General features: G+C 24.8%; 5 protein-coding genes and 1 long non-coding RNA gene across 22 annotated transcripts; 2 read left to right on the top strand and 4 right to left on the bottom strand.

The window, feature by feature from the left end:
- The first annotated feature begins 152 nt into the window (after positions 1 to 152).
- On the top strand, positions 153 to 5,417 carry Tmem63 (transmembrane protein 63). Its single transcript, XM_086917663.1, has 12 exons — positions 153 to 516; positions 959 to 1,097; positions 1,208 to 1,425; positions 1,525 to 1,801; positions 1,886 to 1,989; positions 2,086 to 2,278; positions 2,346 to 2,460; positions 2,621 to 2,817; positions 2,903 to 3,229; positions 3,292 to 3,567; positions 3,653 to 3,886; positions 3,990 to 5,417. The coding sequence occupies exons 1-12, from the start codon at positions 497 to 499 to the stop codon at positions 4,188 to 4,190; spliced, it is 2,301 nt and encodes a 766-aa protein (XP_086773789.1). The 5' UTR covers positions 153 to 496; the 3' UTR covers positions 4,191 to 5,417.
- NSD (Nuclear receptor binding SET domain protein) lies at positions 4,888 to 13,513 on the bottom strand. Of its 11 annotated transcripts, XM_086917632.1 has the most exons (15): positions 12,891 to 13,240; positions 12,330 to 12,603; positions 11,587 to 11,987; positions 10,741 to 11,473; positions 10,503 to 10,669; positions 10,090 to 10,408; positions 9,681 to 9,903; positions 9,407 to 9,599; positions 8,573 to 9,002; positions 8,428 to 8,490; positions 8,217 to 8,367; positions 7,755 to 7,975; positions 7,459 to 7,685; positions 6,628 to 6,702; positions 4,888 to 6,190 (listed from the first exon to the last, which is right to left on the bottom strand). In XM_086917632.1, exons 1-14 carry the CDS (start codon positions 13,104 to 13,106, stop codon positions 6,667 to 6,669), a joined length of 3,654 nt encoding a protein of 1,217 aa, XP_086773758.1. In that variant the 5' UTR covers positions 13,107 to 13,240; the 3' UTR covers positions 4,888 to 6,190; positions 6,628 to 6,666. The 11 variants fall into 11 exon arrangements, 10 of the variants coding, with proteins under 10 accessions (XP_086773758.1, XP_086773730.1, XP_086773749.1 ...); XM_086917604.1 differs by having other exon boundaries at positions 7,755 to 8,014; positions 8,217 to 8,490; XM_086917623.1 differs by having other exon boundaries at positions 8,217 to 8,490.
- Positions 13,514 to 13,805: 292 nt separating this feature from the next.
- Dnaaf3 (Dynein axonemal assembly factor 3) lies at positions 13,806 to 15,822 on the bottom strand. 2 transcript variants are annotated; one of them, XM_031918558.2, is made up of 6 exons: positions 15,379 to 15,822; positions 15,074 to 15,263; positions 14,807 to 14,977; positions 14,529 to 14,711; positions 14,219 to 14,450; positions 13,806 to 14,124 (listed from the first exon to the last, which is right to left on the bottom strand). In XM_031918558.2, exons 1-6 carry the CDS (start codon positions 15,623 to 15,625, stop codon positions 13,828 to 13,830), a joined length of 1,320 nt encoding a protein of 439 aa, XP_031774418.2. In that variant the 5' UTR covers positions 15,626 to 15,822; the 3' UTR covers positions 13,806 to 13,827. The 2 variants fall into 2 exon arrangements, with proteins under 2 accessions (XP_031774418.2, XP_086773806.1); XM_086917680.1 differs by having other exon boundaries at positions 14,219 to 14,393; positions 15,379 to 15,764.
- A 252-nt stretch (positions 15,823 to 16,074) lies between these two features.
- Positions 16,075 to 20,371, bottom strand: LOC100867306 (Sin3A-associated protein 130). 3 transcript variants are annotated; one of them, XM_086917641.1, is made up of 10 exons: positions 20,184 to 20,371; positions 19,455 to 19,764; positions 19,088 to 19,332; positions 18,525 to 18,876; positions 18,252 to 18,446; positions 17,736 to 18,162; positions 17,524 to 17,661; positions 16,862 to 17,302; positions 16,556 to 16,749; positions 16,075 to 16,466 (listed from the first exon to the last, which is right to left on the bottom strand). In XM_086917641.1, exons 2-10 carry the CDS (start codon positions 19,752 to 19,754, stop codon positions 16,218 to 16,220), a joined length of 2,541 nt encoding a protein of 846 aa, XP_086773767.1. In that variant the 5' UTR covers positions 19,755 to 19,764; positions 20,184 to 20,371; the 3' UTR covers positions 16,075 to 16,217. The 3 variants fall into 3 exon arrangements, with proteins under 3 accessions (XP_086773767.1, XP_086773773.1, XP_031774414.2); XM_086917647.1 differs by having other exon boundaries at positions 19,455 to 19,809; positions 20,184 to 20,357; XM_031918554.2 differs by having other exon boundaries at positions 19,455 to 19,775; positions 20,184 to 20,349.
- Positions 20,372 to 21,948: 1,577 nt separating this feature from the next.
- On the top strand, positions 21,949 to 24,576 carry LOC116414876 (uncharacterized). Of its 2 annotated transcripts, none has more exons than XR_015295196.1 (2): positions 21,949 to 22,132; positions 23,904 to 24,576. It is a non-coding gene; the product is annotated as an uncharacterized LOC116414876 (long non-coding RNA). The 2 variants fall into 2 exon arrangements; XR_004225420.2 differs by lacking the exon at positions 21,949 to 22,132 and adding an exon at positions 22,441 to 22,499.
- Positions 22,812 to 25,831, bottom strand: LOC100868856 (myotubularin-related protein 9). 3 transcript variants are annotated; one of them, XM_086917498.1, is made up of 8 exons: positions 25,702 to 25,831; positions 25,195 to 25,387; positions 24,944 to 25,109; positions 24,569 to 24,858; positions 24,360 to 24,463; positions 23,913 to 24,217; positions 23,509 to 23,832; positions 22,812 to 23,439 (listed from the first exon to the last, which is right to left on the bottom strand). In XM_086917498.1, exons 2-8 carry the CDS (start codon positions 25,348 to 25,350, stop codon positions 23,039 to 23,041), a joined length of 1,746 nt encoding a protein of 581 aa, XP_086773624.1. In that variant the 5' UTR covers positions 25,351 to 25,387; positions 25,702 to 25,831; the 3' UTR covers positions 22,812 to 23,038. The 3 variants fall into 3 exon arrangements, with proteins under 3 accessions (XP_086773624.1, XP_003690351.1, XP_086773627.1); XM_003690303.4 differs by lacking the exon at positions 25,702 to 25,831 and having other exon boundaries at positions 25,195 to 25,663; XM_086917501.1 differs by lacking the exons at positions 23,509 to 23,832; positions 25,702 to 25,831 and having other exon boundaries at positions 25,195 to 25,678.
- Positions 25,832 to 25,847: the final 16 nt, after the last annotated feature.

Here is a 25,847-nt window from a genome sequence, read left to right as displayed (position 1 = left end):
GAAAAAAGAAAAATTTGAATTATTGAATTTTTTGTAAAAAAAAAATATATGAAAATAAAATGATAGAAATAAATTTATAATTTTTAAAAGTAAAAATATCAAATATATTGCATTATTATTCAATTTATTTATTATTATTATTTTAACAATTTGTTATTTATTGTATTGTTTTAAAACACAAGAATTCAGATTTTTTTAAAAATATTTCTTTAAGACATTTAAATCATATCTATTGAAATATGATATCATGAATTATCATGTTATCAGTCAATCTGAACAGATAAAAAAAATTGATAAAATCTAAATAAAATTCTGTAAATTTCAACATATCGTATTATCTTTGCGCAATCATTGTATTTAGATTAGGTTATGTTAGCGCGACACTTGCTGTTACTTATATCTAATGGAATCGGTACAATGTGTCAAATTGACACACATTTGTTGATATGTACTTTTGTATTTACTTAATTATACATAAATATATATATCAACAAATATGGGCTACTTAAATTTTCAGTAAGTAAATAAATAAATAACTAATAAAATATAATTTTTTATATATTTTGATCATATTATTACTGTTTTCTTATAATTATGTAAATTCGTAATTTCAATTGTTTGAAAATTTCGTTAATTGTTCAGTAACATTGTTTATCTATATATAATAAAAAATAGTATACAACACATTTAATATTTTATCTTTCTTTCGTTCTTTATTTTTTTATCTTTATTATTTTATATTGGATAATTTAAATAAAATAATATGATTATTTTATATTTATTCTTTTTATATTACTTCTTTTTAGAAATGGATTTATATGTTCCTTGCAGATATTTTATAAAATTAATATGTACTATAAAAATATAAAAATATACTTTTTATATTAAAAATTCTTTTTTAACATTAAATATTTAAAAATAAATTTCATGCAAAAGATTATTATTATTTAAATTACAGCTCAAGCTTACATGAAATACGTGAAACTCCATCTACTGAAACTTGTATTCCAATCCCAAGACATAATTCAACAATAATATTACCTGATATCTATGCGGGCATTCCTGAAAATTTATTGCTGAATTTTTTTGGCTTTTTGGTAAAAATTATATTAAAAAAAATATATTTTTAGAAATTATATAAATATATATATATCTTATGTACATATTTTTAATAATTTTTTTGAAATATTATAATGTAATTTAACAGATCCTTGTTATCTTGTTTGGTTTATTACGTAAAAAAGCATGGAATTATGGACGTCTTGCATTATTAAACAAAACAGATGAGCGATGGGTGGAATTATTTTATGGAGATAATGAAGGTAGAGATACAGAAGCAATATGTATAGAAAATTCTGTTAATTCCCAAATTTCTCAAGTTGATAGAGGTTTTTTATCATGGATTGTTATTGCATTTAAAGTTAGGTAAATACATCAACTACTTAAAATATATTAAAATTATGATATAACATTTTAATAAAACTTATATGATATATATATATTATATTATAACTTTAATTTTAGTGATGAAGAATTATTAAAACGAGCAGGACCAGATGGTTTACTTTATATATCATTTGAACGTCATTTGATTATTTTAACATGCTTAATGGTTATTGTATCATTATGTATAGCATTACCAATTAATTTTCATGGTAATATGCAAGGTGATGAAGCAACATTTGGTCATACAACATTATCAAATTTAGATCCAATGTCTCCATGGATTTGGGTGCATACAATTTTAATTTTATGCTATTTACCAATTGGTGGATACATTATGAGACATTTCTTGAAAAAGGTATATTTCATTAATTGTGAATAAATAAATTAAGTTATAAAATTATATTTAATTTTTGATTAAAATAATAATATTATTGAAAAGGTACGAGATTCCAGGCATGGTGGTGAATTGGCAGCTAGAACGTTATTAATTACAGAAATACCAAAACATCAATGCAATATTCAAAGTCTTACTGATTATTTCAAGTATAAATTTAATTTTATAATGTATATTATAATTAATAATAATAAGTATTGTTTAATTTAATAACTTTATTTTTTTCATAATATTGTTTTGTGTAGACAAGCTTTTCCTACTTTAACAATAGAAGATATTACATTAGCTTATGATATTAAACGACTTTCGACACTAAATATAGAAAAAGATTGTGCCGAACAAGCACGTTTATATTGTGAAAATTATGCAAGAAAAAGAGAACCATTACAAATGTATCCATATCCATGTGGTCAAGTGATAGGTTGTTGTTGTAAAAATGTATGTAATTCTTTTAAAAAATTATTGTAATAATTAAAGTTTTACAAAATTTCAATTTTTTTTACAGAAAGTTGATGCTCGAGAATTTTATGCAAATGAAGAAATGCGATTGACTGTATTAGTGGAAGAAGAAAAAAAAGTAGCTCTAAATAGACCTCTTGGAGTAGCTTTTATGACTCTAGGTCAGTTACTATTTTATCATGATTTTATGATATATATATATATAACATTAAATTTTATTCAAAATCAATTATAAATAATTTCAAAATAATTATTGAATATTATTTTATTTCATAATATAAAACAATTTTCACTATCAATAATAATAATAATATTAATAAGGTACACCTGGTACAGCTAAAGTTATGCGAAAACACTTACGTTCTTTGCCCAGTTTAAAATGGGTTGTAGATTATGCTCCTACACCTTCTGATATTTTCTGGGAAAATCTAAGTATACCAAGACCATGTTGGTACCTGAATGCTGTTTTAATAAATTTTGCATTGGGCATTATATTATTTTTTCTTACTACACCAGCTGTAAGTCTTTTTTTAATTAAAATAGTTATAATTCTTATTTTGTTTTTTTTTACTAAATTTTTTTATATTCTCGTAACATTTTCAGGTAATAGTAACTGCATTGAATAAATTACCAATTACAGGAAAAATTATGAATCTTAGTCCAATAGTCTCATATTTTCTTCCAACTGTATTATTAGTTAGTGTGGCTGCTTTAATGCCTGTATTAGTATCAAGAAGTGAATCATTAGTTAGACATTGGACTAGAAGTAGTCTAAATCGAGCAGTAATGACGAAAACCTTACTTCTTTTGTTACTAATGGTTCTTATATTACCTAGTTTAGGTCTAACAAGTGCACAAGCATTTTTGGAATGGACTGTAAATGTAGCAAATGACACAGGAAGATGGGATTGTGTGTTTTTACCTGATAAGGTACAATAGAATTAATAAAATATAATTTACAATCATAACAATGTAAAATTTTTGTTTTTTAGGGTGCTTTATTTGTAAATTATGTAATCACTGCAGCTTTACTTGGAAGTGGATTGGAATTAGTCAGATTTCCAGAATTAGCATTATATACCTTCAGATTATGTGCAGCACGTAGTAAAGCGGAAAGAATACATGTTAGAAAAGCAGTATTATGGGAATTTCCATTAGGTGCTCATTATGCTTGGTTACTCTTAGTTTTTACTATGACAACAGTATATAGTTTGGCTTGTCCATTAATTACACCCTTTGGATTATTATATCTCGTAGTGAAACATTTGGTATGTTAAAATATTTTATGTTACATAAAAATAATATATAATTAAAAGCATATTATATTTATGATAAATATTATATATTATATAGGTGGATAGACACAATTTATGTTTTGCTTATGGACCAAGCATCGGTGGTGGTCAATTAGCAGGTGCAGCAGCAAGTGCTACTGGAGCTGCACCAATTTTGGCTCAAGCTGCACTATTAGCTTTAGGTTTGGTAAGAAGAGGACTATCACCTTTAGCTGCGGTACAACTTAGTGGACTTGCCGCGAGTATTTTAGGCCTTGTCACTGGTGCTACTTTATCCACATCAAAGTTTAAAGTATATTTTTGAGAATTTTTAACATAATCGACTTTATTATAATTTTTAGCATATCAATTAATCAGAATTATTTAAATAATAAGAAAATAATTTTCCTATATAGACACAAATGCCAAAAAGAGATTTATCAGCTGGTCAGAATTTTATTGCACCTGTGTTACGAACAAAACAGGCCTCATTAGAAGAAACCATATCTACAAGTTCAAATTCTAATCTCAGTCCAACAAGTTTAAAAAGCACTATTTCTTCAATACAAGATAGTCCGAAACTTTATCAAGATTATGGTAAAGAATCACAAGCTTAATAATTTTTGAATTATTTGATATTAATTACATAAGCGATATATTGAAATAATTTAATTAAAAAAATAGTAATGAAATATTTTATGCTATTTAATTATTAAAAACTCTTATATCATTATATCGTATAAATAAATACGATAATAATGTTTTTTTGTAAATGAAAACAATTTATTTGTATATTAAGAAAAAAGCATGTATGATAAAAATTATATAATGAATATATAATTTTAATTTTTCATTTTAAAAACCCATAAAAATATTGAAATTAAGTTTTGCGAAGTAAAAAATTTGTTTGATGTTATTATGATTTATTTGATATTCATTTAAATTAATTATATTGAAGTTAAAAGACATTGATTGTTATATGTATAATAATAATGCAATAGAAAATTCAATAGTATTCAATATTCTTCAATTTTCTTTCATATTTTTGATCATGTGATGATCATATAATTCTTATGAACAATTAAATTATCCATTCAATATATATTAACATTGTAGATATTGTACTACATTTGAATAAAATTTTACTATAATTTTGAATATTATTTTCATTAATAAAAAAAATTTTATGTATATTATTTAATCTTTTACAATTATTTTTTTTAATATATTATTGATAATAACGGTTTTTAAAATTTAAATATGTTTTATAAATTGGGAAATGATTAAAATTTCTGTTTTCATTACAAAAAATTGTTAGCATCTAATAATTTCCTTTAATTTCTGTAAATAGCACGCTTATTTAGTGTATATACAATTTAAATTACATAAAGGAAAATGCGGCTAATAAACTTACATTAAATTGTCCATTTCGCTATATTCACATTTATATAAATTTCTTTTTTAGACAATTTTTTTAAATATATATCATAAAATTTCTATTTTCACAAATGAAATGGATTACATATTTTAAATGAATTAATTGAAAACATAAAATGTTTTACAATATTCGATAAAAATTTCATTTAATTAATATTTTGTAATAGTAAATAGTCTTAAAAATAACTCGTATTTTATAATAGAAAATTTCAAAATTCACAAGGCAGTGTGAAGATAGTTATTACAATTTAATAAATGTAATTATTTCAATGATTATTTTATAGGTATGATGATATAATGGACAAGAATTTTAAGCTACAATATAAAAAAGATTTAAAAAATATGTTTAACTAATGTATAAATATAATGTACAAAATAAACATTGCTTTCACAAAAGTTTATCCATACATAAACGTCCAAATTAATTCAAAATATTGAATTAGTATGACAATTCTAGATACCTAATTATATGTTAAAACAGAAGGAAAAAATATTGCATGAATATGTATGCATTTATTCTATGTTATATTATTCGTAAATTAAAAAAAAAAAACATTCCATGTCAATCCGATTAGATGAATGCTTGTCGCATATATGCGAGCGCGTATATATATACATACATATGCATATGACTCATAAATGCAATGTATGAATATGTATATAACTCATTAAATTATGTAACATAGATATATTCAAAATTATCATCATTAAAAATAAAACTTATTTTCGTGATAGTAGAATTAGAATTTATTAAAATTTGTTATTCAACTGATCCCTTTGACATGGAATGAGTGTTTTACAAACAATGTATATAATTACAAATACTACTATATTGGCGTTCACAGTTGTATCGCATTTATCATTACATAATTCGTGATTTATCAATTGTGGAGATTTTGAGACTATGCACATTAAAATATATTTTATTGTTTAATCCTAATTAATAAGGATAAATAGTTCACTCAAGTAGACTGCCACCGATTATAGCCTCCAATTGACTAGATGTAAGATTACTTAATTTTTCTACCTGATCTTTCCCTCCTTTCAATCTTAGAGATAATCGGTGTAATTCTTTTCCTTTCATATTTTTTGAATCACAAGGCATAAAATCAGCAAACTGCATTATTTCTTCGTCATCTTCTTTTTGAGATTCTTCACTTTCTTCACTACTTGGATGAACCTATAAAATATATTTTTTATCTATTGTTTTTATAAAAAATAATATATTTAAACAAATATATTAAATATTCATTATAAAATGAATATTCCTTTTACTTTCTAAGAAAAAAAAGGAATATTACTGTTGTTTATAAATATTTAGAAAATATAGTACAATTTAAAAGATAAACTTAAATTATTTAAAACCAAATTGCGTGCCTGAAAATACTATAAATAAAATAAAAAGTAACCACAATGAAATTTATGTAGTTGGTGGGATTTAAATATCTGTTATATACAAGAGAAATTTATTTACTACTTAATATTTTAAATTATATAATTAAATAACAGAAACTAAACTATTTATTATAAGCTATTTGTTAATTACAAAATACTTTTTTCTTACTATGATCATATATAGAGGTCCAAAGAGATAGTACCAAAAAAATATACACTCACTTGAACGTATAAACTTAAACAGAACATGTTTGTTTGTTACTACTTCTCACTACTGCCAATGTCAGGGAGAGGATGCTGGGAACAGTGAAAAAAAATTAAAAAAAAAAAAAAAAAAAAAAAGAAAAAAAGAAGAAGAAGTTAATTGTTAATTTTTGTCTACTTTCGGAAATATCTTAACAATAAATATTACATCAATAATAATATATATTTGTATATTTGTTTGAAACAAAATTCTAAAATATTAATTACATACTTTTGTAGTATGATTTTTTTATATACAAATAGAAATGTGTAAGATAATATATATAGCATTATATATGTTAATAAATTAACATATAATATTATTTTTGAATTAATATAAATCGTTATTTGATAAAATTGAAATCTTTACACAGATATAAAATATTATAACATATTCTATATTATATTTGTAGAAAAATTTTTGAAAGTATTATAGAAACACAATGTAAATATATTTTTTAAGATGAAAAAATTTGAAAACAATGTGTATTTTTACAAATTTTTATTTTTCATATATTTCTAATGATTGATTAACGAATGAATATTTTAAAAAATGCATTACTCTATATACATAACTTCGTAACTAATATATATTTCCTTTTCATGCTTACCACCACCATTGTAATTGTGTAATCAATTATACTTGTTTAATCTTTGTTATATAAATAATATAAACAAACAAAAGCTAACAATATTTAAATTAAAACTTAAAATAGTTTTAGATGAAAGCTCAAAATGCACAAAAAAGATTACTCAATTTCCCCGACAATTTACAATGCCAATACTATAATATTAGAATATTCATCTCACCTCCACTATGGAAACTCTTGGTGATGGTTCTCTTGGTATTGATTTTTCCATTGTTAATAACGGACTATTGGAACCTGTAGACGAGTATTCTTTGTCTGTTTCAGTATCATTATCCGAATAATCTTTTTCATCTTCTACAGAAGATCTCTGCATATCCATATTTTCATGCAGTTTACAAACAAAACCGCCCTTTTCGCTGTACTCAAATAGATTTCCATCCAGATGCACTATTGATGATAATTAATTTTAATGACGAGAGCAATAATAAATGAAACAAATGTAGTATAAAATATTACCTTGACAAAAAGCAGCACTACAGAAGGAACAATGTGCAGATGTTCTACGGCGACATTCTGCACAGCGATGCCAAGGACAACTAAATCTTGAATCTGTATCATCAATGATTACACAAGCTTTATGGTACTTCTTATTACATGTCTTTTGATCACAAATGACAAATTCTGCTAATTTTTCAATTTCTTGTCCGCAACTCCAGCATAGTACATGCTTTCTCGATCTAATTATTTTACAATTTTTATTATACATTATTTGTATGCTATAATGATAAATTATTGCAAATAAAAATAAATGATTTGAGATATTTAATATAAATAATAATTATGATGAAAAAGAATATAAATATTCTATTTTTTTTTTAAATTTATTTATCATATACGATTGGATATAACTAAAGATATTATTCTGTTATTTTTATCAAGAAAAACGCTATATGCGTATTTATATATATTATCATTTACCTTTTTTGACGTTTTATTTTATCAAATTTTTCAATTTTTTTTTGTTGAATTGAAGGTGTTGTTACTTGCGGTTTCTGTACTTTTAAACCTATAAATCCACTACAATTTGATGCGCCACATAAACAAGGTTTTCGAGTTTCTCCATCACAAGCTAAATTATAATTAAAAGTCAATTCTTCGCCAGGCTCAATATCGCATAATGCAAACAGACCTATACGTGTATCTCCATTTACTGTCCATTTTTGAGTCTCACAATTAGGTGAACATGAATGATCTACAAAAGTAATATATTAAGAAACATAAAAATTTGTTTATTTCTGGAAAATGTTAACTTATAAAAAATAAAATATACTTACTCATAAATCGACTAAGATTGCCTTTTGGTTCTGCATCGATTGTTCTATTATTATCTATAGTTAGAAAATAAAAATTCTCATTTTTTAATTCCTTTTTTCTATGTAGTCTTCGCTTGTATTCAGCCTCATCTATAACTTCACCTACATATTCTATAACAAACTGTCCAGCTTTAATGTGTTCTAAACTTCTAAGACCCCAACCACGTCCTACAGTATGAAATGGTTCCATAGCTGGATATTGTCTTCGTACAAATGCTTGATTGTTACATTTGGGACCAGCTGGACAAATGCCAGGACTACATTCAACTAATAATATTCGATTAAGACAATCTGTTCCTGGTGCACATGGATTTTCCCATTCTGGATCACAATCACATGCAACAATACTTTCAACTTCTACTGGCTTTACATTACCAACCGGTTTATTCACCTATAAATAGATATAAATGTAATTTTCTCGTTACATTATTTAAAGAAAGTGCTGCCACATAATCATAATCATCAATAAACCATATAATCATCAATAGTCTAATAATGAAACTTCATTATATAAAAGACCATTGAAATAATCGTATATCGTATATATATCGTATATATATTCGTATATCGATTTACATATTAATGAGAGTGTATGATTGGCGATATTACCTTTAGATATAGCAACGAGAAATCGTCATAAATTTATACATTATATTCTAATATAATATTCATATTAATATTCATATTAATATTCATATTTGTTTATATATATCTGCATATCATATATGTATATATATACATATATATTTATATATATATATATATATACATATATATACATATACACAATTATACCTTTAATTTAACATAATGTGGAGGTTTCAATCCACGTGGTCCATGGTCTTTAGCAGCAGCTCTTTCAATTTTTAAACGCTGATGAATCTCATTGGCTTCTTCTAATGCCTTACGATAAGTATCATCTCTGTTTTTTTTACCGATTGGTGGTTTTATATTTGCATCACCATCTTGATACAAAAAAGCACGTCCTCTATAAGTGGAAAAATAGTTATTGATTTTAACATCTTTTTTAATATTTAATTTAAACAAAATAATAATGAAATATATTTACCTATGAATCCAATGATAATTATTCGATCCCAAGAACATTACACAAAATTTACCAGGACTATGTGCTATAGCTTCTATATTTTCAGGAATTTCATGAGGATAACAAATACGAGATGGCCACCAACGATAATTACCAAGTTTAACCCAAACAACTTCTCCATACAAAGGCAATCTACCTGTTTCACAATCTTCACAAATAAATGCACCATCAGGAGCATTGATACCTACAAGTATTATTACAAAGTTATATAATTTATTATATATATATATATATATATATATATATATATATATTATTTTAATTAATTTTACTAATTATCTTATTTTATTATTAATATTTATAAATAACAATAACCATGATTTATTATTAAAGTTATTAAACTTATTATTCTTGCTTTAAAAATAGTTACCTAAACATTCTAAATGAAATGATGTTGGACATGTATCACAACAAATTAAACTTCCACCTCTTGTACATAAAAAACACCATGCTGCATTTACTGGAGGTTGTGGTGGTTGATAATGCTTTGGACAAACTATTTGACTACCAGTTAAAATCACTGAACCAGCAGGTAAACAAGATGTAGATGTATGATAAGACGAAGGACAACGAACACATCGTGCCAATTTCTCATTTGGAGCTCTTGAATGACTATCCTGAGGATTGTCTGAACTGCATGTATGACATATGTGATATGGACAAGTCAAACGGCCTCCCTGCCAATGAGACTAACAAAAAAAATTTATAAATAATATACTTTAACTTAAATATTACATGATTATATATACATATATTATATATATTATTATTATTGAACATTACTTGTGGCCATGATTTTAAGCAAGATGAATGATAATGTTTGCCACAAGCTAATACAGAACATCTTATTCTATCTCCTTCTCTTTCATTACATATAAAACAGGCAGGTGCTACTCCTGATAAACAATCAATACATTTGAAGAATTCATCTTCTTGTTCTTCTGATTTGCCTAAAATTAGAAATAACATTTATTTTAGTTAAATGTTACATATAAAAGATATAATAAATAATTTTTTATACCATTATTCTCATCATCATCAATATTATTTTGTTTAATTTCCTTTATATCATCGAGAATCTTATCGTCCATAATATTCTCATCAATGGAATGTTCTGGACTAGACTCTCCTGGTTTGACACAAGAAAGATGAAAATACGAATAACAAGGACCTTTACACCTAGTTAATTTTCCAGTTTTTTCACATATTTGACAAACTTTTTCTTGTTTCATTCCTTTGAAAAGATTATAAGGTCTATTTTTTTTCGTTTCTGAAATATTTATCTCTTCTTTTTCAACTTTGATTTTAGTTTTTTTATTATCTTTAGTATTTCCATCTATTTCTATCAATAAATCATCTTCCTGATCTAACGAATTTTCTTTTGCATGGACATTAGAAGTGTCTGAAGTTACATAGGATCGATACTTTTTGCGAAAAGAAGAATTCATATTATCCCAAGTCTTTCTTAAATATTTTCTAATATCATGTTCTGATGCATCTGGATATTCATCTTCTAACATATCTCTATTTCGTTCATAATAAACCTCAAAAACACCATCTATATCTTCTTCAGTTCGAAACTCAACTTTTTGCATGAGAGAAACTTCATCATTTGAATCTCTTTGACTTAAGGGAGATAATGGAGGAGTATCTGAATTGAGTTTTGAATGATTTTTACCATTCTCAATGTATTTGAGTATATTTGATTTTGTACCATCTGTTTTGTCTTGTAATGATTTATGTAACTCACATACCTATAAAATTATTCAATATAAATATTTATGATATCTATCATATGCTAATAATAATTTATTATTATTAGTTATTTAGTTATAATAGTATATAAATATTTTAATCATATACCTACATTATCTTGTTTAGTACGTTTAAGATCAGGACCATTTGAATCACTTGAGTGTTTTCTTTTATTAACTTTATCCTTTTCTTCAGATACTTTTGATGATTTATTTTTTATATTTTTTTCCTTTGGTTTAAAAATATTTGCTCTATCATCATTACTCATAGGATGAACTTCCATAGCTTCTTCAATCGCACTTTCCCATTTTGATTTTATACCAGGCTTTACAATAAATGCTGCTGCATATTTTGCATCTCTTTTTTTAACTTCTGCAGTGATTGATTCTGATAATTTTTTAAAGTCTGCAAGATTTGTAAATGGTATCATAGAATTTGATGAAACCCAACTATGACGTCCTTTATCACCAAAGTATTGGACATGTATCATTAGTATTTGTGATCTGGCAGTAGCTGGTCAAACATATACATATATATTTTATATAATTTGTATCAATTGGCATAAGATTGTTATATTTATGCTATAAAATATTAATAAAGAAAAGAAAAGCTTTCTACAAATAATTTATAATATAACATATATTGCATATTCATGAATAATACATATTTTTTAAAAGATAATGTTAACATATAACTTAAAATTATTAATTTAATTATAATTTAATTACATATTATTAATCATTTTTATTAATAATAAAGTTAAAAGGAATAAAAAATTATACAAAATATCATTGAATAAAACTTACATATAATTTTTTTAATAACTTTAATAAATATATAAAAATAAAAATTTACCTTTTAACCTATGATATACCATTAAAACTGGATCAAGTGTTATAACACAAGGCCAAAAAGGAAAATTACCAACTCTGGCCCATGCTAATTGACCTAAAATCCAATTACATTGTATAGGTGAACCAACTAATTTTGGAGTAGTTTCCTCCATGATATTTAAACTATTAGAAGAATCACTTGTATCGTCCATATCATTAGTTGTATTATTTTCATCAGTACTATCATTACTATCAAATGAATTTTGATATTTTCGATTCTTTGGCATTTTAGAATTCTGTAAGTCACATATATTAACATTATATTAATGAATATTTTTATCAATATATTTAATTAAAAGAAATATAATAACAAAGAAAGAAAAACAATTAACATATAATTATATCATAAATATATGCATATGTGTATATGTATTGGTATCATACTATGTCACAAATAGATACACATATACACAAAAAAAATATACAGTAAAACATTAAAGAATGCTACGTGTAGTACCATAGTTTGTTAAAAATGATATTGATCTTTAATCAGAAAGAATTGATCTTAAGAGGCATAACATGCCTTTGGAGAACTGGCAACCTCATTCTTAGGAGACTTAGGTTTTATTATTCTGCCATAACGACTTCTACCAGGTGAAGTTTTGTTACAATTAACACTGATGTCCATTTGATCATTCTCAAAATTATTGCTCGTTATTTCCAAATTTCTGTCGAATTCGCCAAATCTTGATTCAACAATTATGCCCACCTTGCTATTTGCTTTGTTGATAGTATTCATTGTTTTCTAACTAATTTAGCATCTTCGTCTATTGAGGAAGACAATAATTTAATGATATGAAACCTCATATATTTCTTCACTGATTAGCACAATATAAACTTTAGAACTTGTGTATAAAGGATTCACGAATAGAAAACAATTTTCATTATCGCTGAAAATAGCTGCGATGGCCGATTTTCAAGGGCTACTTTATTTCTTACAGAAACAACACCTATTTTTTATAAGTCTATAGGAATTGATACGTATTGAATGTAAACTTCTAAAAAAATTAATTCGATGTCTTATAAATTATTTCTCTTTTTAGTATTAAAAAATTGTAACTCAACCTCACGGGTCTCTAAGCAGAAACAGGACGCGTTTCCCGCGATTTTGGGTGATTCTCATAACCATGTTTAATTTTTCACTATATTTAACGTTTAGTAATTTTTGTTTTATCAGTTATTTTAATTTCGTTATGCATGGAAATATGATGAAAATCATATTAATAATGATTATTGTATTAATATTATTCTATTAAATATTAATTTTTCTTTAAATTATATATTTATATTTTAAATGGGAAATCATTAATTTATTATATTTAATTGTACAATATGTAAGATATACATAAAAATATATATATTATATATTATAAATATAATGAAATATATATTTATAATATCTGATTAATTATATTAAAAATATTAATTAGGACAAAAATTAATATAACTTAAATTATTGTTTATTTACAAAACCTAGCAACATAATGTTCTTTAGCACTTATATCATTAATTTCGTGTAATCCATTTTGTTGCGCCATACTTTTTAATTCGTTTACAAAATTTTGTAAATGTTCATTTCGTAATTCTACTAAGTATTTTTGCAATTCCACTAACATTATTCCTTTTTTTTTAAGTAATGGTATAAGATTGGGCAATTGTTTCACCATATTATGAGCTACCCAGATGAAATCAAATCTATTAAGATATTCTATTTTGTGTTTAGAAGTTTGTAAAAATGTAACAGGGTGAAAAATTATCTGAAAATGCAATGTAGATTATAATTAATATAGTACACTTATTAAATTCAAAATTTTATATATTTTATAATTCATAAATAAAATTTTTTAATACTTTATGATTTTTAATATTTATCCAAGATATATTATTCTTTTTATATTTATTTCTTCCTATTTCCCATGATTCTTGTTCTATTTCTTTATTAGGAGTTTCAATTACTAATGTACCATTTAGTATAGATGGATCTCTATGTGATGCAATAAATTCTTCACATATTGATTCTTGATTCCTAATTTCATATATAGATCTCATAATTTCTCGTTCAGCTATATCAGTTGCTCTATTCCTATTATATTGTTATTATTTTCAATGCTTTAATATTAAAACTATATAAAAATTATAAAATTCAGAATTAATATCTTACATATGATTATCTTTCTTTTCTTCTAAGATCCAAGTGAAGAAAGGACCATTTGTAATGTCTCCTAAGTAAGTGTAATGTATAAATCCAGGTCCATATTGTATTATATTGCTTAATAATGTTGGATTACTTCTAACAGGTTCACCTTCTAACCAAGTGAATGCAATTCCATTATTTCTCCAGAATCTGATGATTGAAATGAGATAGTTAAATAGTAAAAATATATTAATATGATAAAATTTCATAGATATTTTAGAATTAATAAATATATACATATATACCTATATTCCTGTAATGTTAAGTTAGAAATACCTCTAGATTTTAAAATCATATGATAATCCCAATCAAAAACACCTTCTCGATAATCATATCTTGTTTTCAAAGATCTTCTAACTCTCTGATCCCAATACTCAACAATAGGAATATTTTCACATGTTGCACGTTGCCAAAATCTTATAATGCATATATACAATTAGAAACAAATTTATACAGTAGAAATTTGCAAAATATAAAAATAATTTAAATTTTTAATTTTTTATATAACTTACTTAAAAATTGCTTCTAAATGATCTCTATCTTTATGTTTAAATTGTTCCAAATTTAACCAAGGACAATTTATTATATTTATTGGTATATTTGATAATTGATTAGAGGACTTTATTAAATATTTGGCTGTTGCAGGTCTTATTAGTGTATTTCCAAATATTTCTAAATAATACCGAGTTGCCTCTTGTAATCCTTTTATATTTCATTTTTTTTTAAAATTGTTTGTTTATATAAAAATAAACAAGAAAAATATTTTATTTACTATGAAAGCAACTACAGCATATAATTTAGAAATAGATATACGTACCTAGATTTGTTTCTAAACAAGTATTTAATAAAAGAATAGATCTAGCCACTTGTTCTAATGTTGATTCAATTACATTATATATGATAATACGATCACTATATAAATAAGATGATGCTAATGTCTTCAAAATATGTCTTGCATCACTAGCTCCTACAATTAATACCTCAAGACATTTACTTTGATAGTTAATTTCATGTTTATTAATTTCAAACTGTATATCTAACGCAGGACTGTATCCCCACCACATGATTATATTATTTTTATATTACATTAAATTCAAATTGTAGATTTTAAAATATTCCAATAAACAATGAATAATAATATTAACGTTGCTAAATATAGACTTTAAGATATGTTATTCCCATGGTAACATTGATTTATATATCAATTTCTAATATATGACAAAACAATTTCACAATACTATATCTCATATTTCATAAAATAATTATTGATTTATCTTTATTTGATTTTTCATAGATGTATATTTAATTATTTACTTATTATATTAAAATATTTCTTGAAAATAAATATATATGCATATGGTTATAAAGTATATATACATATATATATATATATATGCATATATGCATATATATCCAAATCCAAATGTACGTATAAACAAAAAAAAAGAATGTTTTATATTAAAATTAAAAATCATAAATTTATATAATAAAATTATAAACATGAGAGTGATAATTATGTCATAGACTTATAAAACCATTTATTTTGTTCCTATAATATAGATTCTGTGACACAGATAAAAATAACGCCCTCTCAAACCTTGCTCGTGCAAGGATGTTTTATAAACATATTCACGTTAATTCAATACGCACAATAACTCATTTATCTCGTTTCTTTTGAGCCCGTTTATTGCCGCATCGTTGTAAAATATCTGTAATAGGTCCTTTATGTTGAAATATAGCAATAAGTTGCGTGCGTGCTTCTGTCATTCCTTCACTAATTAAGCTACTACGTTGCATATTTCCTTTGATCAATTCATTTACACGTTCAAGACCATCATCTTGTCTATTTCTGACATTTTGCTGTGATTCAAGTATAGTTAACGTTGTTTTCAATTTTTCATGAACCTATAAAATTTTATTTTATATTAATTTTACATTATACTTTAAACGTATATTATTGTAGAAATATATGTTTTATATTAATCTATATTTACTTGTTTCTCAAGATCTGCAATATCTTCCATTTGTGCTGTAAGATGATACACTTTCCAACCATTTAATTTCTGTAATACATGTTTCTGTTGAGCTATTTCTGCAACTGTAGGTCGTCTTTCTTCACGAGGTCTAACTTCACTTGGTCTTCTATAATGATGAAGTCTACTACCCCATCTGTTCTTCCAAGAAGGCCCTATAATATTGGAAATGATTTTTTGTTAATATATATATATATATATATATATATATATATATATATATATATATATATATAATAATTATAATTATCCATTTCTTTCACAAACCTAATAAACTAGGTGTAGGCCGTGTTCGTATTGCGACTGTTGGTTGTTGTATAGGAGATTTAATAACATCGCATTGTGTGTTTGAAGTTTGTCTTTTTTCTGATAATTTTTCTTTTGATTCTTCTTTATGCTCTTTTTTCATTCTTTCTTCTGTAATAAATTGCATTTCTTCTTCTGTACATCTTGATTCAGTTAATTCTACTGCAGTAAGTTGTTGTTTTCGAGGTTTTTTTCTAGGAGACATTTCTACTGTTGGGTTTATTGTAATTCTAGATTGTTCTGGTTCTTCATCAAGTCCAGGTGATGACGTCGCAGAAACTGTAGTAGATCCTGAACTTTGACAACCTCCACCATCTTGATCTCCTCTCGGTGAACATGGTGGGCTAGATGTTGTAACAGGAGGTAAAGATGCAAGTACAGGAACTAAATTTTTTGCTGCATCTAAAAATTTAAAATTATTTTTAACTTTTTTTCAATAAATATATAAAATAATATGAAATAAAAAAGAATAAAAATAGAAGATTATAATAAAGATTTTATATAATTATATAATCATTTATAATCGTTTTATATATATAATAATTAATTAATATATATATATATTTATAATATATATATAATATATATAATCATTTATATCATTTAATTTTCTTATTTCATACTTTTAATAGGTGAATTGTCATGATCTCTCTTTCTAAGTATACTAGGTCGAGGAGATGCATTTGTTTTAGTGTGTGGTTCATCATATCCAGGTTCAACAAGTAATCTCACTGGAGTTTGACGGTATTGAGTATATGTTCCTGCATAATATCATAAAGTAAAAATTTTTTCAAAAACTATTCATATTAATAATCAACAAAAATTATAGATTTACCTGTGGGTTCAAAAGAATAATAAGTTGCAGTATGTGGTGGATGTAAATATTGTCCTTGTGCCGATTGAGAAGGCGTTGTATTTGAATTGTTATTTGTATTACTGGTAGAAGAAACGCGAAATCCAGATTGTTGAGTAGGTTTGATTTGTATAGTTTGTCCAATATTTTGTGCCTGTACTGTTTTAGCAGGTGCTGATGTAACTCTTGTAGGTGCTAAAGGTAAAGGATGTAAAGACATTCCAGTAATTCTAGCAACAGTAGTTGATGTAGGTTGTGATATTCTTGTTGTATTTGATGTACTTGCTGTTGTAGCAACTATACGTGATACTGCATTAAGATTTGATAAAGAAGTTACTGTTTGAACAACACGTGGTATTGTTTGTGATTGTGGCTGCTGTTGTTGTTGCTGCTGCTGCTGCTGTTGTATCTATTATATGGTCAATTCTAATCAATATTCAAAGCACTAATAAAATATTTCTTACATTATAATAAGTGTGATAATACATCTATACTTACTTGTTGAGAAGGAATTACAATTCGACTAACAGTTCCAGTAGATGGAGAAGCAACAGTGTTTATTGATAATTGTCTTCCAACTGTTGGCTGAACAGTCACTGAAGCTGAAGCAGTTACTCTATTTACAGTTCCAACTACAGGTGCTGATACAGCTATACGATTTACAATACCTGCAGTGCTCAAAGGCCTGTTTGACTGATTAAATTTTATTTATTTTATCAATATTATTTTCTAGTATAATTTAATTAGTTAATTATGAAATATAATAATTACTTGAATAGTTTGAGTCGAAGATCTACCAGGTTGTGTAGTTTGTGATATATTTGATATTTGAGGAGCAGATGGTCTACTTTGTGTAACCGGTAATCTTGTAATACTATTATTTGCTTGAAGAACTGGTGCTATTAATCTGGATGGAGTACCAGGAACTCCAGTAACCATTGTGGCTTGTACAGATCTTCCTTGACCTGTAGGTGTAATTAAACGAGGCTGTTGACTGGTATATACTGTTGATGGTGGCCTTGAAATTCGATTAACTGGAGGTGTTGAATGTCTTTGTGGTTGCGCATATACAACTGATGTTGTTTTAGGTTGCCATTGTGGATTTGAAATGGCTGTATTTATTCTAAAATATGCAAAAAGTAGTATGGATTTCTACTTATTAAATGCTTAAAAAAAACTTTATTTACCTGCTATATTTACAAAAATATTTAATGTTTAATTATATAAATAAAAGATAAAAAATTTAAATTTTTATAAGATATATTATATATATATCTTTTGAATATGATATAATATATATGTGTATATATATATATATATATATGTATATATACCCTGGTCTTGTAGTAGGTATAGTTTGTCCTGTATTTGCTCTAACAATTGGAGTAGCCACTGTTGATCTTGGAGCAGAAATATTAGCAACTGCAGCTGGACCACGAGGCACATGATAAGTTGCCGGCATATTTGATACTTGCTGTGTTTGTTGTAATAATTGCTGAGCCTGTGGTTGATTTTGACGTTCTACTGTACTTAACATACCTGGTGAGATTATCCTTACTGTAGAGCCCACTGAACAAATCTGTGGAAATATAATCAATATTTATTAAGATTTTTTATCATATAAAAATTGTTTCATATTTTATATTAATTTCATTATAATAAATAATATATTTAAATCAAATATAAAAAAATAATTTTTACCGTTGTGGTTATTTTATTTGTTTCTGAAGTTGAAGTGGTACCAGATGGAACTACAGGTTTCATTACAGGTAATTTTGAATTTGTATCCATTGACATTGATTTTCCAACAAGATTAGTTGATGTTCCAACTGATCCTACTATAGTCTGTGTTGATTGAATATTCTGTATATTACTTTGAACAACACTTTGTGCATTTTGTATACTTTGCATAGTAGTTAAATTCTGAGCTATGCTTTGTACGGTTGTTTCTGGTAGATGTTTATCACCGCTGCTCTCGATTGAACTTAATGTTGTATTCATGTCTATATTTCTAAAAATTATCTTTTTCAATAAGATATATTATAATAATATATATCTAAATAAAAAAAAATCTATATTACATAAAAATTAATTAATCTTTAGATTTTATATTTTGTTATGCTATATTATTATGTTTTATTTTTCGAATTTCGTAGAAGTTAAAAGGATTATTATGTATAAAATTGGTCAATATTATAAAAGAATTCCTAATTTTTTATATGAAGATTATTTAATTTTGTAATTATTTCAAAATAAATAATTTAATAACAATAAAAAGAATAGCAATGTAATAATTGTTATAAAATTAGCAAATAGAATAATATTTTACAATATTTCACAATATTTTATAAAAGATCAACGTACTTTTTTGTCTTTGAAATTGACAATAATCAGTATTTTTTAGGAAGACTATGACAAAAATATGTATACCTTTATAAAAACATAACGCGGTAAAACCATTACCGACTTATTTAAACATGCATATATGACATTTTCAAAATATTTTTGTTTCATTGATGTTTCTTGAAAAAAAACATTTTACACTTTAAACAGCAGTTTTCTTATCACTACAGAAGTTTATAGCGCCTAATATAAGTACAATACAGTGCAGGTAAATTATTATTAGACAAATAAATGTTCTATATGTTTACTATATTCTCTATTTCATAGGAACATTTTATTTAGTTAAATAAATATAAATGGAAATAAATATATTATTATGAAATTTATATAAATAATAGAATTAAAAATTTTTAAAAATTTTATAAATTAATATAATATAATTTAATATACTGTAATACATATTTATTTTAAAAATATGAAATAATATTTTTAAAAGAAACTCATTTACTAGACTAAAACTAGTGATTTTTATTATAAATTTGGTTAAATTGCAATAATAATAAAATGAACTATGTTGATTATTTATTAAACTTTTTTTTAATTTAAATACATATTCAATATTCTATGTTAGTATTATATATTTTTAAAAAACTTTGATTTATAACCGTAAATAATTTCTAACCATATTTCTGTAACCATATTTTGTAAATACAATAATTAACTTAAATAGATATCTTTTTAATGAACTATAAAAAATTATCATTATTATATTATATATAGAAAATTTTTTGCTTTTGAATATAAATTTATTCTATTATATATCATTTTTTATTTATCATACATATATACATATAAAAATTCAAAATAAATATTAAAAAAGTAACTAGAAATCAGAATGTATAAGAATGTATAAATATTCTACAAAAAAGAATATCATTCATATGATCTCATTTTTTGAATTATAATTATTCTTTAAACAATGATTAAAATATTTAATATATAATTGATATAGCTTTACATTTTGAATTTCAATAATTAAAATAATATTATTTAGAATACAATTCGTTAAAAAATGAATTATTATAATTTTAAACTTTAAAAAAATTTTAATTTATACTAAAGAATTTTTGAGATTGGATTAAAAAAATTTCTATTTATAAATTGTACAGTAAGAATAAATTGTAGGGAAATATAATATAATTTCCTAGTATTTTTGATTTATATATATAAATATAAGTATATAGAAATAAATATATATATAAAGAAAAAGAGATATAATGTATATATATAGAATACTGTATATTATATATACTGATTTTTCACTGTAATTTTTTTTTATAATATTATGTGTATATATATATATATATATATTCATTATTATATATAATATATATATTTAAAAAATATATACAAAAATGTAATTTTAATAATAACTTATAATATATACAAATTATGAAATATGAAATTAAATAAAATAGATTATTCACACAAAGTTAATATCTTTAGTATATGATTTCGATGCAAGATCCCTTTCCCACTTAAGGGCCTTACTTGTAACATAAGAGGAGTAGGGGGACGCACCAATCCGGGCCCGTTTACTTTATTCCCCTACCAGCAACTTCTGCAATTCCATTTTCAAACGCATCATTCCTTCACATTCTGTCTCGTGATTCCGTTGTTGGTTTAGATCGTGCATTTCCTTTCTCATCATATTTTCATTAAAACATCTTTCCGTACATAATATACGTTTCATCAAGTTTAAACCTCGCTAATAAATCAAAGGATTTGTTTGATGGCCTTGGATGGGTTTGAATTCAGTCCACGTTTTTTATTTTTATTCGTGACTAGATCCACACTCATCCAAGGAAATCGAGCTCATGTTCAAAAACGATCTTCAAGATTAAACCTGTTTGTTGGATTTTAACGTTTTTTCAATAGTTTTGTGTTTTATTATAATCAGTTTATACAAATTAACAAAGTAAAAAATAGAAAAAAAAAGTTAATTATTAATGTTAGATGAACAAATATGTATTACCGTAAGTAATATATGAGAGAAATGAAACTATTTTTATATAATTTTATGTTTTGGGTAAATTTATATATGTTTATATATTCTGTATATATTCTTATTATAAAATTACTTTTTTATATAAATTTTGTAGAAGATTAAAAGAATAAGAAAAAAAAATATACAAGAGATATATATTCGAATTCCACACTAATGACCATAGAATTTCTTTCAGTTTCTTTGTGTATGAACACCTGCCATATTCCCCTCCAATGATCTCCCTCTTTTCATTGGTAGTAATAATCCTGCCGCCCTTAACCCTCCCCTCCAGTTTTGTTCATCTTTGTCTATCTATCTTTTCCTTCTCGTATTTCAATCGTCCTTCCCGAGTAACGGTAAAAACTTGTCTTTACCCTCTTTCTCCCTACACTTAAAGATTACTTTATTTTTAAACATAAAATTCGAAAATAAAATTAGTAACATTTAATTTTATATAATTTATCTTATTTTTTTATGTAATTAAATTTCTATTTCCATCTTTTCCTTTTGTTAAGATTTATATACGAATTATGAATGAAAATAAAATAAGATTACAATTACATCATGTAAATAATAATGATAAATAATTGTTTTTCCTACTTTAAATATATACATCATATGCATATTATAACAAATTGTTTAAAAATAAATAATATGAATAAACAATATATGTCAATGCGTGCTACTTATATTTACATTATTATATCATTACAAAAGTGATTTTTAATCTAAAAATCTTGAGAATATATGTAACGAAAAAAAATTCTGAAATTGTAATAAAAATTTTTGGTAAATTTTTATATACATATAAATTTTATATTATAAATAAGAAAAGATTAATATTGCATATCATATAAAATGAATTTTTTCCTTTTTGCGATATCTACAATCTACATCAGATATTTTGAGATTCTAGGCTTAATTGTGCTATACAGGTATGTTCATCTTGATTCTCTTCTTCATAACATATATCAGGATTTGAACGCATTTCTTCTATTGCTCGTTTTATTTGAATTTGTAATTGACTAGCAACTTTCCGTACTGCCGTATGATTTTGTTTTATTTGTTTTATACACGATAGTAAATTTTTCCATGGAGCGACATTCGTATGACCAAGATAAAGTTCTTTCCACAATTGTATACTAATAGGTGCAACACTGGGCCAAATAACACTCGAATTTCTTTCATATAAAGGATTTAACCACTTCTCCAATATATCTGGTTGATTTATATATGACCATAAACTACATGTTCGTTCAGATAATCGAAGTCTAACTCTTTCTGCTTCTGAATCACCTAAAACCATAATATATAAATATTTTATGTAAATGTCAAAATAAATTATTAGAATATAGTATTATATACCTAAAAATGTTCCATAATTGGAATAATATGCATGATTATACAATTCAATTAACAATTGTATTGTATATTCAAAACTAAATTGAAATTGATAATGAAGTTGATAAAGACAGTCAAGGAAAAGAAGAAAAGTTGGAGCATGTGTTGAACTTTGTGAATTTGATGGATGGTATGGTCCATGGCGTGTGCGACTGAAAAATTGATGACCAGCTTGTATCCATTCACGTTCGATTAAAGCTTGAAGGCCACGTATCGTTCTACAGTCAGGATTTAATATTGTTTGTGCTAAACTGGTTACTACTAAGGTGGAATCTCTGCCAGTACTTCCTAATCAATATATATCTTTTTATTTAATAATATTATAATTAATATAATTTTTTTTTTTAATTATTTTATAGATTGCATACCATGAACTAACACAGCTGCAACTTCTTGATGAAGACACTGAGCAGTTACACAAGCAGCATTTAAAGCACTTTGTACAGCAGATAACCATCCACTATTATCAAGTCTTGAAATCCACTGGGAAGTAGAACATGTTATGTCATTACAAGCCTCTATTAATTTAAAAAAACTATCTGCTAAATCATGCGACCGTGGAATTGCTTTATGTACTTTCCGCCATTGCGGATAAGCAGTATCCATTTCTGTACCACCACCCTTAGCTCTGGAACTTTGAGCTTGTGCAATAGATCTTGTATCTATTATATAACTATTAACAAATTTTGCATTAATAATATTGTTTAGATTGCAAAAATATAATTTTCTATCATTAAACACTAAAATTGATATCAAATCATAATTTAAAATTTCTAAGACTAATTAAAATGTAAGTTTTAATATATTGTATTTACCCACGTCTTCCTGGACCTAAAACTGCATTTAATAATCTTTCATCTTCTTTGCATCTTTTACCATTAGTGCCACACATTGGTTGACTGCTTCTTAACAAGATACTCTATAATATTCATTATATAAATGTAAATTAGTAATTATTTATATATGGATGTAAATATATTTTTAATGTACATTTTATTATTTTGTATAATAAAAAATAGCATACTCCTCCTTCATGCCTGTAACATAACATTGGAAATCTTCCACCATCTCTAAAATTAGCGGATGATACTATAATTTTATCTTCTATGTGACGTGGTACTATAACAGCAGAAGGATAAGAATTGCAAACTTTGTAGTCTTTATTTAAATAACTAATACGCCATTCATCTGCATAAGTAGTTAATAATCTGGACCATTCTGATACAGGAGTAAATGCAGTCCATCCATCTTCTAATATCATAGTATTATTAGTTACTTGTGGTCTATTAAAAAAGGGATATTGTAAAGTTTGCTCTGTGATAAACAGAAAAGTAAAAATTAACATGAGATGTGCATAAATGCACTTTCATAAAAATTAAAATAAAATTATATATTTCACCTTGTGACATCAACATCTCTATAGATAACACAACATTTGTTAAATCTTCTGTTGAATTAATATCTAATTGAAGAATATGAAAATCTTTACATTTTAAAATAATACTACCACCTGGACTTTGAGTATTCAATTTTTTCTCTATAAGATCAATATTTCGGTATAATAGCTAAAAACAAAGCATTGAAAAAACATAGAACATAAATTCATGGACAACAAATAATGATTAAAATAATTTTTGTGATAAATTGTACCCAGAGTTCTCGACCATCACTTTGCCGTGAAGACCAAAGAAGATGGTGACTACTAATACACAATCTTCCATCTATGCTTTTGCCATTTTCATCACTTTTATCTATTAATGCAACATTATCGACTTTCGGAATTAATATTAGGTCACTAAGTTCCATTTCGTGTCAAACTAATTTTAAATGTTTTAATTGAACGCTGTTGATATTAAAAACAAGTATAAATTTATTTTAATAATTCTACATAACCTAGAGCTTTTATCTATATATCAATCATTAAATGGAAAAATTTTATTTGATAATTTATAATTATGATCATAAATTTATAATTAGATTTAAAATAAATAGATAAAAAATCTTTATAAGATTTTATAAAATATTTTATACGTTAATATTTTAGTATGTATTAAAAAAATTAATCATTAATCGTCGCACTCCTGTTTATTTTTCTTATGCTCTATATATGCTATACTATATATTTATTGCATGCACAGTAAACTTTCTTTTTCTTACATGATAATTATAAACTTATCACGTCTTGCATTAAAACTCTCATAGAGGGAAGCACATAATCATATGTTCGTATAACCCATTGCGCAGCATAACCTAGTATAAAAATGAAGAAACATTTTATATTGTGATTTAATGTTTATTCAGTG

This window comes from Apis florea, unplaced genomic scaffold (genome assembly GCF_048593485.1).
Source record: "Apis florea isolate Af1SG1 unplaced genomic scaffold, ASM4859348v1 contig_1615_pilon, whole genome shotgun sequence".
In the NCBI taxonomy this organism is placed as follows: Eukaryota; Metazoa; Arthropoda; class Insecta; order Hymenoptera; family Apidae; genus Apis; species Apis florea.
The sequence above is the reverse complement of the archived record's forward strand: the minus strand, read 5'-3'. Positions and strand labels throughout refer to the sequence as shown.